The following is a 17922-nucleotide window of genomic DNA, read 5'->3' as shown; positions in this document are numbered from 1 at the left end:
AATATGATGGAATATTATGCTGCTATAAGAAGAAATAAAATAACATGGATAAACCTTGAGAACATTATGCTAAGTGAAATAAGCCAGACAAATATTGTATGGTCCCACTAATATAAACTAAATATGAAAAATAAACACATGGAGTTAAAACCTAGCCTATAGGATACTGGGAGATGGGATGAGGGTTGAGAAAGGGTATTGATGCTTTACCTATGTCAAATTTTCAATTAACCTGATGGTAAAAGTGTGCAAATGGGTAGAGGTGATGGTAACACATAGTGAGTAAAACTAACACAGATGGTTTATGAATGGGATTTTGGCTGAAAGGGGCAGTCTAGGGATATAAACGTCCCCTGAAAGAAACCTAGAGAATAACCTACAGACTGAATAACATGATGAACCCAGAGGTGGATGAGGATTTTGGTTAATAATACAAATACAAGAGTGTTCTATGAACTAGAACAAATGTATGTCACTATTACAAGGTTGTAAGAATATAGTGATGCATGGGAAAAATACAATTAATGTACTTTATGGACTACAGTAAAAATGTTGTAATATTCTTGCATAAATGCCAGAGAAGATACTATAACAATGCTAAGGGGGTATGGGACTTTTTCTTTTGAAGTAAGGAAAACATTAAAACGTTTACTGGGCAATGACTGCACAACTGTGACAAAAGTGAGAGCCACTGAGTACATAACTTGGATAGAATGTACACAGCGTGAAACTGTATGTGGTGGAAGATGGCCTATGGTTAACAGTACAAATATGAGTGTTCTCTCATGAACTATAACAAATGTATAATACTAATACACAGTGTTAATAATAGGGGGTTATATGGAAAAAATAAACTAAGGGTATACTTTGGGCCATAATTAGTGGTAATGGTTTGATAATGTTAACAGATGTTTCACAACAATGTAAGATGTTGATGGAGCAGTTATTTACGGGAATTCTGCACATTATGCATGATTGTTCTGTAAGCTCACAACTTCTCTATAAAATATTTAAAATTTTTTAAAAAAAGAAGAGCTAAAATCCAAGACAAAACTGCATACCTGGAGGAAGCAGAAAAAAAATAAACTATCCCCAAACCAAGCTGATGGAAAGAAATTATAAAGATCAAGCAGATGGTAAGTGGACTTGGCCCAGTGGTTAGGGCGTCCGTCTACCACATGGGAGGTCCGCGGTTCAAACCCCGGGCCTCCTTGACCCGTGTGCAGCTGGCCCACGCACAGTGCTGATGCGCGCAAGGAGTGCCCTACCACACAGGGGTGTCCCTGCGCAGGGGAGCCCTATGTGAAAGGAGTGCACCCCAGAAGGAGAGCCGCCCAGCGCGAAAGAAAGTGCAGCCTGCCCAGGAATGGCACCGCACACACTGAGAACTGACACAACAAGATGATGCAACAAAAAGAAACACAAATTCCCGTGCCACTGACAACAGAAACGGACAAAGAACACGCAGCAAATAAACACAGAGAACAGACAACTGGGGGTCGGGGAATAAATAAATAAATAAGTCTTTTAAAAAAAAGATCAAGCAGAAATAAATGAAATTGAGAATAAATAAACAATAGAAAGAATCAAAAAAGCAAAATTTAGGGAAACAGACTTTGGCCCAGTGGTTAGGGCGTCCGTCTACCACATGGGAGGCCCGCGGTTCAAGCCCCGGGCCTCCTTGACCCGTGTGGAGCTGGCCCATGCGCAGTGCTGATGCACGCAAGGAGTGCCCTGCAACACAGGGGTGTCCCCCGCGAAGGGGAGCCCCACGCGCAAGGAGTGCACCCATAAGGAGAGCCGCCCAGCGCGAAGGAGGAAGCAGCCTGCCGAGGAATGGCGCCGCCCACACTTCCCATGCAGCTGACGACAACAGGAGCGGACAAAGAAACAAGACGCAGCAAAAAGACACAGAAAACAGACAACCGGGGGAGGGGAGGGGAATTAAATAAATAAAAATAAATCTTTAAAAAAAAAAAAAAAAGCAAAATTTAACTCTCTGAGAAAATCAACAAAATTAACAAACCCTTAACAAGACCGACAAAGAAAAGAAAGAGAGAAGAAGCAAATAAAATCAGAGAGAGGGACATCACCACTGATCCTGCAGAAATAAGAGAGATCATAAGAGGATACCATGAACAACTGTACACCAACAAGCTAGACAACGGAGACGAACTGGACAAATTCCTAGAAACACGCAAAAAAACAACACTAACCCTAGAAGACAGAGAAACATCAACAAACCAATCACAAGTAAACAGATTGATGCAGTCATCAAAAACCTCCCAATAATGAAAAGTCAGGACCAGATGGCCTCACTGGTGAATTCTACCACTCACTCAATGATTTAATACCAATCTTGCTCAAGTTTTTCCAAATAACTGAACACTACACCAAACTCATTCCATGAAGCCACGATCACCCTAATACCAAAGTCAGATAAAGACACTAAGAAAAAAGAAAATTACAGATAACTTTAATGAATACAGATACAAAAATTCTCAACTAAATGCTTACAAACCAAACCCAAAAGCACATCAAAAGAATTATACACCATGATCAAATGCAAGGATGCAAGGATAGTACAACACAAGAAAAGCCATCATCACACTAATACCAATACCAGATAAAGATACCACAAGAAAATAAAATTACAAATCAATTTCTTTAATGAATATAGATGCAAAAATTTTCAACAATATACTTGCAAACTGAACCCAAAAGCACATTAAAAGAATCATACTTCACAATCAAGTCAGTTTTATTCCTGATATGCGAGGGTGGTTCAACATAAGAAAATCAACCAATGTAATATACCACATTAACAAATCAAAGGGGAAAAAAACATATGATCATCTCAATTGATGCAGAAAAGGCATTTGGCAAAATCCAATCAAAAGATAGGTATAGAAGAAAATGTAAAAAAATTTAGACCTTTTTCTCATGCTATACCAAAATTAACTTAAAATATATCATAGACCTGATTGTAAGAGCTAATAGCATTAAAAAAAAAACTTCTCAAAAAAAACACAGGATGTAAATGTTCTAAAATAAGACTGTGGTGATGGCTGTACAGCCCTGTAAAATTACTGAGAAAAAACATTGAATTTTATACTTAAATATGAGTGAATTTTATGGTTCATAAATTGTGCCTCACTAAAACTTTTATTTAAATGTCACCTCTAAAAGATGGTAATGGCTGTTAAAGTAAACTCAAAATAAGAATTAGATAGAATATTGCAGACCAATTAAGCTTACAATGGATATACAGAAATTTTAAAAAGTTATAACACAAATTTTAAAAGACTAGAACATGACAATTGCATCGATCTAAAATTTCACATATTATATAATACCAAATAGTAATAAATGACATTTATTGTGCCAGGCACTATTTTAAGTGCTTTACAGTATTAGTCATTTAATCTTTGCTACAACATACAATGTCCCCATTGTGCAAATGGGGATACTAAAGCACCAAGAGGTTAAAAAACTTGCTCAAAGTCATAATGGGGTATTGGGATAATGGATTATCTCCCCCACCCCTTTATATAAATATCTTTAACATTATTATTATTTGTGCGTCTAAAGAGAAAGGAAGGAACAGACATCATTGGTTGTCTAGCCAGCACTATTTGTACTTCCAAGTTCTCACCCCGATTTTTATGTGGGTGCCACCATTGCCTATTCATGCCATATACTTCAGAAAAAAGTGACCCCAGGAAGCAGATGTGACTCAAGCAATTGAGTGTCCACCGCCCACATGGGGGGTCCTGGGTTCAGTTCCTAATGCCTCCTGAGTAAACAAAAACAACAACAAGCAAAACAGATGGGCAAACCAACACTGGGAAACCAATGTGGCCAGTGGTTGAGCACTGGCCTCCCAAATACGAGGTACTGGGTTCAATCCCCAGCACTGAGTACCTCAACCAAAAAAAAAAAAGGGGGGGCCCTATCCTTAGGTATAGCAGTTGGAGCTGGGAGACTTAAGCCAATCAGCACATTTCAATTACCTCAGTCATTGGTTCAGCTATCCAATAAGGACTCTTACTTGAAATGTTAGGAGAGACTCTGCCACAAGCAGCCATGCTACACCATGAGGTTAATGACAGATTCAAGTTGCCATCACAGAAAACAAAACAGAAAAAGGAAGTAATTGGATCTTTAATATTATTGTGATCAACAAACTACAACTCTTGCCCAAACAATGCACTTTCAGATAAATGAGACTATAAATCCTTTTTATTGTGTTTACACCATTTCAAATTTTCTATTACTTAAAACATGATGTACAAATTTATATTAGAGAGGAAAGGGAGCTTATCAACAAGCATGTTTCTGGAATGGATTACTCTTAACCTTTAAATCTATGGTGACAGGTATCAAAAAGGAATAACTTGAAGATACACAATAAAAATAAAAACATGTTAATAATCACCTTTCTAATAAAGGTTCATATCAGAACTTGAAAAGTAGCTACCTGCAATTTTACGTGGCCTAGACAGTATTTTTTAATATTTAAAAAATTTTTAAATGCAAATTTCCAGTTCTTCCTGAAAAATCAGAAGGTGTGACACCACTGGGCCCGTGTTACTGAAAGACAACAATCTCCTGGAATAGAACAGCAGCTGCTTCTTTAAGTCTACCTGTACACTTTCGGATTGTCCACATAAATTCTTTATGTGATCTGTTCAGCTCCTATAAATTTATTCGCGTTTGCATCATTAACATTTAGCAGACTTATGCCAAATACCATGTAATTAGTAATGAAAAATTATCTTCCATTTTTGTTTTAACATTTTAATTAAAATCAGTAATATTTAAAAAAAAAAAATTTTTTTTCATTAAATATTTGTCACCAGCCTACAGGAAACATGATTTTCGAACTAAATATCATTGAATACCTTTAAAGACCTGATGGGAGCCTTAAATTCAGCAGCAGTTTCTGAAAATATACTAATATGTTAATTATTCTAGGCCCAAAAGTATCACACATTACTTTAGCATATAGATGAGGACAAAAGAAAATGGTCTTGAATTCCAACAAGAGTATATGTTAAAATTGACCAGGGGTGCAGATGTAGCTTAGTGATTGAGTGCCTGCTTCCCAGGTACAAGTTCCTAGGTTCAATTCCCAGTATCTCCTAAAAAATAAAAAATAAAAAAAACATTTTTGGGAGAAAATGTGGCTCAAGTGGTTGAGCACCTCCTTTCCACACAGGAGGCCCCAGTTTTGGTTCCCAGTCCTCCTAAAAACAACAAAAAAACAAACAACAAGCAAACAAATGAAAAAAATAACTTTGGGGAACTGATGTGGCTCAGTGGTTGAGTGCTGGCTTCCTACATACAAGGTCCTGGGTTCCATTCCCAACCCCGGTACCTTAAAAAAATTTTTTTTTTTTTTACCAGAAGTTTGATACACCAGAATAGGCTGGAGTACTATTAAATCAAAATGTATCTATAAAATAGCTTCACAAAGAAATTGCAAGAGGTATGGTAAATTTCAGACGATTTATTACAAGGTAAGGTCAAGCAACATTAGCAAAGTTGGAAGAGAGCACTGTAAAGAAAGACCTCTGCAGTTACATGGCTCTACCACATACTAGTTGAACAACTTTGAGGGAAGAGAACGGTGAGTTTTTAATTTTAATAGTACCAAATTTATTGTTTAAAGTAGCTATTATATATGTGGTTCTATGGTTAAAACATGCCTTAAAAAAAGAAAAGGGTATGACGGCTATAAATACAGTTTAAATTTACTAATGAAAACCCATTAAATGTATGATAAGGGAGGAACATACATTCACAAATTCATATCAGCAATATTCATAATATCCTGTGCAATTTTGAGGTTCAAATAGGATATAAAACTGGAATTCAGTAATATCTATAATATCCTTGTTAAATGGAAGTTTACTGGGCTTAGATTGTTACATAATACTTCACACTATTGCACATTGCATATCTTGTTTGTATTCCATTTTTCACAATTTTCAAAATTTTCATCCAATGTACTGAATGTAATAAAAATTCATCAACTTTCTACACCTCACATTCTGAGTGAAAAAAACTATCTGCCTGACCTGTTTTTCACGTCTAAGGTCTTTCACAAGCAATTTTTGGTAAAGTACTTGAAAGTTAAATTTTTTAAAATCTGATGTAGGTTTCACCATTAATATTTTAAAGGACTTATGATTTTAGTGTCCTCACACTGGGGGAAGCTTTACCTCAGCTAAGAACAACTGCTTAAGGAAGCAAACAAGTTTATATTAATTCATAAGACAGATGTATTCCCGAAAAGGTTGCCATTCTAAGAATAAGCAAATTGTGGACAATCTATTTAACTTTTCAATGCCTCAGTTTCCCCAGCTATAAATAGGATATATATAAAGAGTTATTTAGAAGATTAAACAATATATGTAAAGCACCTGGCCCACTGTCTGACACAAAGTACAGTATAGTTAGATTTTTTAAGATCATATTTATTATTAATGTAATTAATTTCCTTCTTTGAGTACAATTAAGACTAAGGCTGCCAACTAGTCATCAGGATATATTTAGGTGTAGCAGTACAAAATGTTGAGATGAATTCGCTTCCCAGGGTCACATCATTTCAGTTCCCAAGATTTTCAAACACTGGCCAAGACCCCAGATATTCACAAAAGAGCATAAAAAGTATTGTAAGGAAGATAGTTGTGAAAGGAAAGAAATTTCCACCTACTCTTCTCATCAACTTTCCCTGCCCTATGGGAGAAGAAAATGATGGCAAAAAGGAAGAGGTGTAACAGAATAGTTTCCCTTTCCTTCTTCCCTGACACCTATTACTCTGCAAACCAATGGCTATGAAGGACTTAAGCAATGACCCTAAAATTTCTAACAGACCTAAAATTCTACACAGGATATAAGCAAACTATTAGTACAAAATTTGGTTTTTCCTTAAAGATAAAAATGGAAGTGACTCGTGTTTGATCATCCACCTGCTCAAAGCATATTCTAAAGAAGAGAGGAGTTCAGACCTTCCTTCAACCAAAGCAATGTTATCTCTCCCCACACAAACTAATTATGAATTATCACTAACACAGGGCTCTGTTCAGTATACAACAGGTTTAGAAAAAGAAAAAAAATGTAAAAAATTTTAAGTCCCTCTATTTTGAGGTAAAGGAATATATGAAGTTAACTTTTATCTCCTCAAGACTGACAATCTTCTAAAATCTCCCCACACAAAATCTCCAAAAAAGTTAATAATTGTTAAAGACGGGTGATGGATACCCCAGTTCATTTTCATTATACTATTCTATTTTTGTGTATATGTGAGCATTTCCATAATAGAAAGTTAAAAATACATATGTACACATGCATGTCTATATTTATAGATAAACTCCCAATATAACAAATTGGTAGAGAAAAGTTAAAAGTTTTCATAGTCTAGAAATAAGTGAATTTCGCCTAGCTTCTTTCTCATTCTATTAGTTGTAGGTGACCAGACTATTAGTAAAGGTCTAGTGAAGCAGATAACTAACTGACCTGGAATAAACACAAGTCTAACTTTGAAAACACAGAGGAAAAGGAGAAAGGTACCAGTTATTTTAACTAATGTACATTTACACTTGGTTTCATCTGTTATCTCTAACATAGGTGGATAGAGGGAAATATCCAATTTTAAGGCCAAATTTACTTTTAATTCTTTAGATCGGTGGGCAGTAGGGGCTGGAATAAAGATCTCTAAAAAGTCCCTCATTAGAAATGATAACCATTCTAGGAACGGAATAGAGGAAACAAGGAAATTATTTCATTTCTACTTTTTCAGAAGCTCACAGTAGTAGTACAATCAGCAATTTCCAGTGAACCAAGTATGCTTTACTGTTAAACATGAATTTACAAAAGAAATAAAGATTTATATTGTAATGTTGCAATCCTTTTTTCAAATTGCTATTCAATTTTCACAAGAATGCTTTAAACGTAACTCTAAATGACTCTAAAATTTACCTTTTGTTTTTTTATCTAAAGGTAAAAGTATTCAAAATTAAAAATAAATAACTACTTTGCAGCAAATTTATTTTTTCAGCACTATGAACAAGAATTTTGTTTTTAAAATTTATCATTGCAGAGTCACTTTAACATAACTTACGTAGACTCAAAAGAGTAGACAGGCCTATCCATTTATATTACTTCTCAAGTCCAAAAAAACGTCATAAGAAGTTATTAAAAATGTTAATAGTGCAGACACAGATATACACCCCACTGGAAAAAAAATTTACAGATTACTCTTCCACCTGAAGTCCCCAAAATACTTTCATAGCAACAATTATTTCCTTAGCATCGAAATGATCTGTTCACTTTCACAAAACTTATGGCATATCAGTTTGCATAAATCCCCTTAAATTGAAAACTATCAAAAAACTGCTCCATTTAGGTCTACAGAATTTTGTGTTTCTATACATAGAAAAAGCCATCATCAGTCTTAGTAAAGCGCATGCCTCCAGTTTTAACTTATCGTTCCCCAATCCACTGAGAACAGTACATATTTATAAAATATCTACTTACCAGGTTAAAGACAGTTTCTACAATATCTCTGTTGGATACTTCTCCAACTTCTACCAACCCCGTCAGGACGGCAAATTTCATTCTGATGCCCCTAATGGGAATCCCAGGTTTCAGGGACAATGCACTCCCTTCCGTGGGGTTTTCTTCTTTCCCTCCACCTTCTCCGTCATCACCTGTGGGCGACGGGGAAGGGACATCGTTGTCTTCACTAGCCATTGCTAGTCTGCGAGAAAGGACACCTCAGAGTCACCCTGGGACAGCAGCCGCTGCACTAGTTAGAAGCACAATACACACAACACAAAACGAAAAGGGTCTCTCTTCCAACTTATGGTGAAACCCCAAAAGCAGTTGATGTGAAAAGTCCTTGGCGTCGCCCTCCTCCTCCTGGAGAATATTTGTCCAATCTCTCTCAACGAGGCTGACAACAACGCCAAACCCTATTGGAAGATTAGATATATGTTAAATAGGCTAGGTTTTGTTTTTATGGGTTTGGGGGGCGAGGGGGAGAGGAGAAGGGGATAGTTATCGTTGGCCAAATAAGTTACTAAAGAGACCCCACTACCAGCCTCCCGCTTCTCCCTGACTCAAGGAGCCGGGTTCTGGGTGAAGGAGGGTTCAAGAGGCCCCAGAACCGGTTCACTCCTCCCCCCACTCTCTCGCAGGTTCCAGGCGGAGAGCAACCTCTTCACAGGTGCACGCAAAGAGAAACTGTCAGGAGGGCAAAGAGGGGATCGGAGAAGACGAAGGGGACCCCACACTACCACGGCGGTAGAAAGTTCCTCCTCACCCAGACACTCTGGCCTCGTCCTCACCCCCCGCCAGGGAGCAGCGAAAACGGAGGTGGCCGCGCAGATCCAGGGCAGGAAAAGGCGGGGGAAGGGGGCGGTGATAATTCTAAACGCTCGGCCCAGAAGGAGGCGTGGTGTACTTCTCTCTAGCACCTGAGGTTTGACCGGGAGAGGAAGGAAGGTGTGTGTTGTGGGAGGAGGGGAAGAGAAGCAGCCAGGGAGGCCCGGTAGCGACCGCGGAGAGAGGAGGGAGGAGAGAGGTCAGTGCACCTGGTCGCAGCCTCCAAGTTTCCCTAGTCCGCTCCCCTGGAGTCCGCGGCTGCACAGAACTCCAAGGCTTCCTAGTCCGCCCCACCCCTACGCTCAGTCTTTGCAAACACAGGCGCTGCTGACTCTATGAACGCTGTGACTGAGGCTGCTGCCGGTCGTGAAGATGCTACTGCCACAGCTCGCCCCGCCTCGGCTCACGCGGCTGCCACTGTGTCCACTGTTGCTGCTCTCAGCCGCCATGACAGCGCCGAGGACAGCTGGGCGCGGCGTGCGCGTGCGCGAGCGCGCGGGGCGGTGGGATGCGAGGGCGCCAAGGCGCAGGCGACCGCGCAGCAGGGTGGGACGCGCGGGCGGCCCGGAGGCCCGGGAACAAACCCGGCGCTGACCGCGGACTGCCTGGCCGGACGGGCTGTAAGGCTGCGCAATTCGGAGGGAGCACTACTCGAGGAGCGCTGTCTCCTCCCTTCACCGCCCCCGACCTGGGAATGTGCTTTGACAAGTGCCCAGTCGCTCATTCTGTTACCTTAGGTTCTCCTGGCGCGGAGGGAAACCTCCCCCACGTTACCAAGGTGTCTTCTTGGACTTGGAGAAGGACACCTGGGGGACCTCTACAAGCCAGAGAGGTGGCAGCAGTGGAACTGGTGGGGCTGCCGGCCTTGTCTAAAGGGAGCAATGATTCCCCGCCCCTGACTGCTTTAAGTTGCTGCTCAACCGCCGCTCTCCGCGAACACTTGGAAAAAGATTTCCACCGGGACGCCCAGGCAGCTGCCATCATTCTAAGGGGAAGAGGGTGGGGCAGCGTCGACAAGAAACGGGAAAGATTCCTTGCTTTGCAGCTGCCAAACCTCTCCCACATTCTCAGGAGGGGAAGATTCCTGAGACAGCTGCTGCAAACATAGCTTGGAGGCGGGTTTAATTTTGCGTGTTAATCTGCCGGGGTTTTTTTTCTTTTTGTGATTTTTCAATGTGAAAGTTGGGTTCGCCACATTTTCAGAGGAGTTGAAAAGATAAGTTGTATTAGGATTGAAACAAGTACGGATCTTCATGATCTTAAAGTGCCCTTCCTCCTCCACTATTAACTAAGTGCTATTCCTGATGCGTTACTGAGAAACAAAAATCATAGAGGAACGTGGTTTTCCACCTTTGTGGTAGTCTTTGAGGTAATAAGACCTTAAAAAATGTTTAAAATACTCCTAGCTCCCTAAAAGGAAAGCAAAGCAAAATGTGGGATCAAATTAAAGTTAGGAAGCACTGTAGAGGAATAAGAAGAAAAAATTATATTGGTTTGACAAATGAGGGAGATTGCTGGAGAAAGGGTTATTTGAGATGGCCTTGAAAAGTAGTTTTGACTATCAGGTGAAACTTGGGGAAGAGGGAGGCAACATGAGAAGACTAAAGAAGCATCAGAGTGTCTTCTTTAGAAAAGTGTTAGGCCTTCTTAAAATATTAACGTGAGCCACATGTATAAATAATGTAATAATATTAATAGGGTGGGGTGGGGAAAAAATACCCCAAATATAAGATACTTTTCTTAGTAATATTTTGAGAATGTTCTTTAATCATGAGTTAAAAATATTTCACAACAATGCAAGGTATTGGTATGTATGTTTTGTAAGTTCACAACTATTAATATACACTTATTGTTTAGGTTTGTTTATGAGTGATAAACTTCAATAAATTTTTTTAAAAATCAGTTTTCCATAAATGTGTTTTTTAAAAATTGGAAAACAGCCTACCTAATATATGGTGCTAGAAGGCAGGATGATGATTCCTTTTAGGAGAAAAGAAGGTTTAGCAACTGGGGGCTCCACATGTGAGAATTTTCGGGTGCTATTCATGTTCTAATACTTCGGCTAGGTGGTGTTATACAGTACATTTACTTTGTAATAACTCATTTTTCCATGTTTATAATACAATAAGTTATAAAAATATGTTCAGGTCAAATATATATATATTAACATGAACTCAACTGCCAGTAAATCTCATGTGATTGCAAATGTTTGTTAAAGATTCTGTTTTCCTAAGTGAGTTTAGATATGCCAACCATGAAGCAGACATCTTTCTAATCATCTGAATTGGTGACTTTTGCTTGCGTTTTCCAGGTAAGAGAGGCGATGTCAATGGCTTGTTATTCCTGAAACGCATAAAAGATCTACTTAAACACCTCAGGTTTATATCAATTGTTAAATGAGTAAGTCTGGAATAATGGAGAAGGGTAGTCTTTCACACATCTGTATTTTGAGGGAGGGAAGCATTAAGCAATGAAAGGCCAGGATTTTTTCTTTTTTTTTTTTTTTTTATTATGGTAACAAAACATTAAAAGTGCCATTTTAGTTGTTCCATCTCATAGGATTTTGCATCCTCAAAGTTGAGCAAATAGTCTAACCTCAGGATATAATGATAAGTTTGGCATATAAGTGCTAACAAAGGATTTGTTAAATTAATGCATGTCCTCTATTTAAAAGAAGTTGCTGATGATGGCGAAAATGTCCTCGACACAATGTGGTCAAAACTATTCAATCTAAATGATCTTACTTTGCCAAAGAGCTGCCAAGGCAAAATACTAGGAATGTGTTGGCTTTTATAAAGGGGAATTTGGGGTTAAAAAAAAAGAAAGCTTATCGTTCCAAGGCCATGAAAAGTCCAGATCAGGAAACCATGGGGAGTGCTTTTCTCACCGAAGTGAGCTGCTGTAGATCCTGGCATGTTGCTACGTGGTGAAGCAAGATAGCCACCAATCTCTGCCTACGTTTCAACTTTCCCCTAAGGCAGGAGTCTCTCCACGGAACCCCAAGGGGTACATGGAAAGATTTCAGGGGGACTATGAACCAGAACTGAAAAAAATCAACTGGATTAGATGTCCAACATGATATTCATATTGCCTTGTCAAATACTATACCACAGTTTAATGTTTTCTTTTTCAAGATAAACAAGTCTTCACATTGACATGTCTTTAAAAAATAAAATTTAACTTTAACTTTCCTTTATGTTTGATGTATTAGATTTATTTAATGTGTTAAGAAAGAAGCACATGTATAGTATTATGTTTTTCATTTTGGTAACTATTTCAATATATGTAACTGATTTCCTTTATAATTTTATGCATTTAAAAACATTCTTGTGGGAACCTGTTGGTGTGGGTATTGTATATTTATTGAATAATACACAGTATAGTGTGGACTTAGTATGATTTTTATTTTGATGTAGCATGTTCTGAGTGCAGTAGATAACTGCCTGCAAAAAGCTTGGTAAGGATAGCAGAGATGGTTTTATGACACTGTGGGAAAACTTGAATTTCTAAATGTTTGCCAAATGACCATTTGAACAGATGTTGAACCGTATTAGGTTATCAGGTATTGAAATTATGGGAAAATTGCAAAATGCAATTTTGAATAATCCTACTAAAGGTTAATTTAAAGACCTGCCGATGTCAAGTGTCATAAAACTCTATCTGCTACTATATTCTGAGAAAGGGTCCGTGTTTTTCACGTTACTGACAAAGGAGTCTGTGGAACGAAAAGGTTAAGGACTCCTGCCTTAAGGGTTCATCCCTTCTTTGAGCAGCTCAGTGGACTTGGGGCTTCATGCTTAAGCAATCTTCTCTCTTACATGGCAGGATCAAACACGGCAGCTTCCTTTTCCTTTGTCTGTCTGAGTTGCTCTGTGTTTCTGTTCATATTAGACCCAGCAAGGGGACGGAAGTGCAACCTGATTCACGCCACACTGATGTAGTCCAATCAAAAGCCCTAAATCGATCTTAACAAGTAATTTAATACAATCAAACATCGGAGAAATGGATTAGTTTACAAACATAATATTTCTTTTCTGGAGATTCATAAAATAATTTCAAACTGCCACAGGGCTAAGATTGTGTCTTTGATGGGTTTGCTAGTTCACTGTTAACGATGTGCTTTTACTGGTAAAACAAAAGTGGATGTGGAAAGCAGATGTGGCTCAACTAGTTGGGCACCTGCCTTCCACATGGGAGGTCCCAGGTTTGGGTCCTGTTGCCTCCTAAAGAACATGAGCAGCTACTGCACCTGGCACAACAACCTAGACACTGGAACGAGCAGATGCCTAAATGAGCAGATGCCACAAGCCACAAACAGCACAGCCTGTGGAGAGCAGATGTGGCTCAGGCTGTTGGGCACTTGCCTCCCATGTGGGAGGTCCTGGGTTCAGTTCCCAGTTCCTCCTGGAGAAGGCAAGTGAACAATGAGCAGACAGATTAGAGAACCATCTGGGGGAGTGGGGGGTGAGAGGTTAAAAAAACTTAAAAAGTGGATGTGAGACAATTGTCCAAATTGTATCAAAACAAATTTTAAAATGTTTTTTACATATTTTCAGAATTAATCAGTCTTTAGTTTTGTTTTTTCCCTGGCTACAGTAAAATTGATGGCAAAATCAGTTGTTCACTGTAGAGGAGAAAGAAAGGAAGGTAGAAGGGGAAACTGTTCTCTAGGCAAGCCACAGTCAAATGCACTTGCTGTGGATTATTGTTTAGCCATAAAGCACACTACTGTGGAGTGCTTCAGGATGAACTATCCGCAGCTCTTAAGCTTCTTAATGGCACAGTACATTGCACATTGTAGATAATGTATATATTATTTGGTTTGAATTGTATGGAAACTAAAGTACTTGTTTTGATTTTTCTGACACAAAGCCCTTGCCTTATTCTATTGCCTTATCACCAGTTAGGAGGAGAAACCTGGTGTAAATGGCCATCTTAATATGGAAAGCACTTTTACCATTTGATAAAAATTTGTTTATACCCTTAGTCCTATTAATGGAAATTTTTCTAGTCAAAAGTCATCATATGAACTGCCAGCAAATAACTTTATAGGAATGCCTTACCTTTATCCCTGTAGCATATACTCAACTACTACACATATAGAGAAAAAAATATATTATCTCCTGTAGAGCCAGGTTCAAATTTCCTAGCATCATCAATTTTGTATCTTGACATCAACATCTTGACAGAATTAAAGACTAAGGATTTTCATAATTTTACTTGCCTTTAGCATGCACTGAAACCATAACAGGAAAAAAAAATTACACAGTGGATTCAGAACAGGAAGCCTTATGCATACCTCAGAGGAACTCAAGCAAAGAGAATGTAATTTCATGCTGAAATCAAAATTACCCTTACCTATAACAAAAAAAAGGGGAGGGGATAGAATTATCTTTCCCCAGAAAGACCACCCAAGGCACTCAATTGTAACTTCTTAGCATTTTGCTAGGATATAGGTTAAATGATGGAGAAGAAAAGCACCACCTACATACTTTACTATGCAACTGTGTGTGTATACCTGGAGTTAGAGTTTTCTTCAAATTGTTCTTCAGCATGGTTTATGATATTTTTTGGTGGAAATTCATGGCCTTGGTTTGTAGCTGCCTCCTTGTAAGAAAGTCAAACATTTTTACTATTCATTAAAGCTTACCAGTGTTAAATAAACCTTCAAATGTTAGTAGCCTTTGTTAATGACCTTTTAGAGGGGCTTTAAACTCTAAAAATAAATATAATTTTATAGGGGAAAAACATTGCCTACTCTTATTGATGGGACTTCAAAAGTTTAAGATTAAAAGTTCATGTTTGTTCAATATCGAATTTAAGGTGATCCACATCAACTTACTACATTTTGATCATTTTTTTTTTTAAAGATTTATTTATTTAATCCGCCCCCCCCCCCCCATTGTCTGTTCTCTGTGTCTATTTGCTGAGTCTTCTTTCTTTGTCCACTTCTGTTGTCATCAGCAGCACGGGAAGTGTGGGCGGCGCCATTCCTGGGCAGGCTGCACTTTCTTTTGTGCTGGGCGGCTCTCCTTACGGGGCGTACTCCTTGCGCGTGGGGCTCCCCTACGCGGGGGACACCCCTGGGTGGCACAGCACTCCTTGCGCGCATCAGCACCGCGCATGGGCCAGCTCCACACGGGTCAAGGAGGCCGGGGGTTTGAACCGCAGACCTCCCATGTGGTAGACGGACGCCCTAACCACTGGGCCAAGTCCGTTTCCCTTGATCATTCTTTAAATTGTTTTTTCCCCTTCAATCCTGTCACGCAAGGGGTAGAGACTTTGAAAAGAGCCACCACACCTTCAAGTATGCTAGCCAAAGTACACTGTTTTTTTTGAACAAAATATTAATGCAGTATTTACTGAAGTTGATATGGACATAGACTAGGGTGGTTTAGTCATTTTTTCTATTTCCCCATCTCTATTTTCTACTTATATAGTGTGTAAAAAGATTGCCCATTTGCAGCTTTCTATAATGATAATAAAATAGTAATTGCCATGGAACTGCAATGAAAGGGTGTAACACCACCCCAACCCACCTTTGCTATCTATTTCAGTACATATGGCAAAAATGACTATTGGCATCTATTGGCATTGGTCAGCTAAGTTCTAAATTACTTGTCCAGTTGAGATCTCTGAGAGGCTACTTTGTCCCCTGAAAGTGGTAGGTTGTCATTACAGTTATCAGGATGGGATTGGAGGAGAAAGGCACACAGAAAATGAGACCCCAGAAGGTTGACTTCAACCAAACAAGAGAGGAAATTATTTTTCCTGCTCCTCATCTCTGGGGTTTGAACTTTAAATTTCTTGCTAGTATTCCAATTGGAGGGAGAAAGATGACTTCTGTCATTCTTGTAGCCTTCCCTGTTTGAACCCATGTCACATGGAGAAGGCATGTGGAGAAAAACTGAGGTCTTCCAGTTGACAGTCCCAGCTGAATTTCCAATCAACCACCAGCACCAACTCTTCACCAGGTGAGTGAACCATCTTGGATATACCAGCCTCGTTGAGCCTTCAAACAATGACAGCCCCAGCCTCTATGATGTCGTGCTCACTCAGCTCTCACAGAAATTAATACTGACAATACTGTTTTTTTTTAAGCTACTGAATTTTGGAGTTGTTTGTTATATAACAATAGATAGAAAACCAAAACATCAGGTAAAACAAATTATCTTGTTTTGGGTTGCTCTCCCTGACCATATGTGATAGGTAAGTTCATGTGTCACCTTGACTAGGGTTGGTGTCCAGTCATTTGGTCAAGCAAGCACTGTCCTGATTCATACTAAGAGGAAATTTCCTGGATTTAAATCATCAGTAAGTTGATTGCATCTACAGCTGATTACATCTACAATCAACCAAGGAGATGTCTTCAACAATGAGAGAAGTCTCATCCAATAAATTGATGGTCTTAAAGGGAGAAGTGATGATTTCAACAGTCAGAAGAAAGAATTTCCATCTCTACCTCAGTCAACCAGCTTCTGTGGAATTCATCGAAAATCTCTTTTTTTTTTTTTTTAGTAAAGTGTCAAGGTTGTTTATTATTTCCCACCTGGAAATCCAACTGTGTATGGCAGTAGAAAAGAAAAGGATAAACCCACTGTTTGTTGTAGAGGTGATACCACTTTTGCAGTCCAAATCCCCAAACTACTGGCAAGACCAACAGCAAAGGAGTTCAGTTCTTTATTGAACATTTTACTAAAGGGGTCTAGTCAAAAAGACCAAAGCCTATGTCATCATCCGATTCCTCAGATTCTTCCTTCTTTGCTTCCACTTTCTTCTCCTCAGCTGGGGCAGCAGTGGTGGTGGGGGCAGGACCTCCTGCTGGTGCCGCACCTGCTGCTGGGGCAGGTCCACCAGCCCCTACGTAGCAGATAAGGCTCCCAATGCTGATGTTGGCCAGGACCTTTGCAAACAAGCCAGGCCAGAAAGGTTCAACATTTACACCAGCTGCTTTAATGAGGGCATTGATCTTATCCTCCGTGACTGTGACTTCATCGTCATGGAGTTTGAGGGCCGAGTAGATGCAGGCAAGCTCTGAGACCGAGGCCATTGTGCGGGCGAGTGCCGGGCGCGGTGCTAGTCGCCAGATGAAGTGAGGGCCTCACCCCAACGCGGCCTTAGCTTCCTCGGAAGAACCGAGCACCTTAGCGGCCACTGAGGAAAGGACCTCATCGAAAATCTTCATTGGAGTTCCCAGCCTTGCAGCCTGCCCTAGGGAATTCAGACTTGTCAATCCCCACACAGTCATGTGAACCAATTCCTCTAATAAATCTCACAACATTTACATAATACATATTGATATATGCACATATATCACTCCTGTTGGTTTTGTTTCCCTGGAGAGCCCTGAATAATACACTATATCACTGTTATTTGTCCACAGTAAAAACTTTTAAAAATATTCCAGCCTGGTCTCAGCTATGCTGCAATTGAGAATATTCATAATGCGGCCAGGATGTTAAAGAGTGTAGAAGCACTGGATTTAGCCCAAGATCCCCAAAGGAAAGAGGAATTTTTGGGATCACATGT

General features: G+C 39.4%; 1 protein-coding gene and 1 pseudogene across 4 annotated transcripts in view; both read right to left on the bottom strand.

Annotated features, from left to right (window-relative positions):
* Positions 1–9876, bottom strand: part of LRBA (LPS responsive beige-like anchor protein) — an 891557-nt gene extending 881681 nt beyond the window's left edge. For 2 of the 4 annotated variants that reach the window (XM_058282502.1, XM_058282620.2), the window contains exons 1-2: positions 9603–9876; positions 8545–8981 (exon numbers count right to left, since the gene is read on the bottom strand). In XM_058282502.1, coding sequence (XP_058138485.1) covers positions 8545–8760 — 216 coding nt within the window. In that variant the 5' untranslated portion in view covers positions 8761–8981; positions 9603–9876. Of the gene's footprint in view, positions 1–8544; positions 8982–9331 lie in introns of all 4 variants that reach the window. The other 2 variants (XM_058282452.2, XM_058282567.2) reach the window with 1 other exon arrangement.
* Positions 9877–17088: 7212 nt separating this feature from the next.
* Positions 17089–17553, bottom strand: LOC101438944 (large ribosomal subunit protein P1 pseudogene; annotated as a pseudogene).
* Between the last annotated feature and the right edge of the window lie 369 nt (positions 17554–17922).

Source organism: Dasypus novemcinctus, chromosome 1, assembly GCF_030445035.2.
Source record: "Dasypus novemcinctus isolate mDasNov1 chromosome 1, mDasNov1.1.hap2, whole genome shotgun sequence".
NCBI classification, from domain to species: Eukaryota; Metazoa; Chordata; class Mammalia; order Cingulata; family Dasypodidae; genus Dasypus; species Dasypus novemcinctus.
This window is presented reverse-complemented; position numbering and strand designations above follow the sequence as displayed.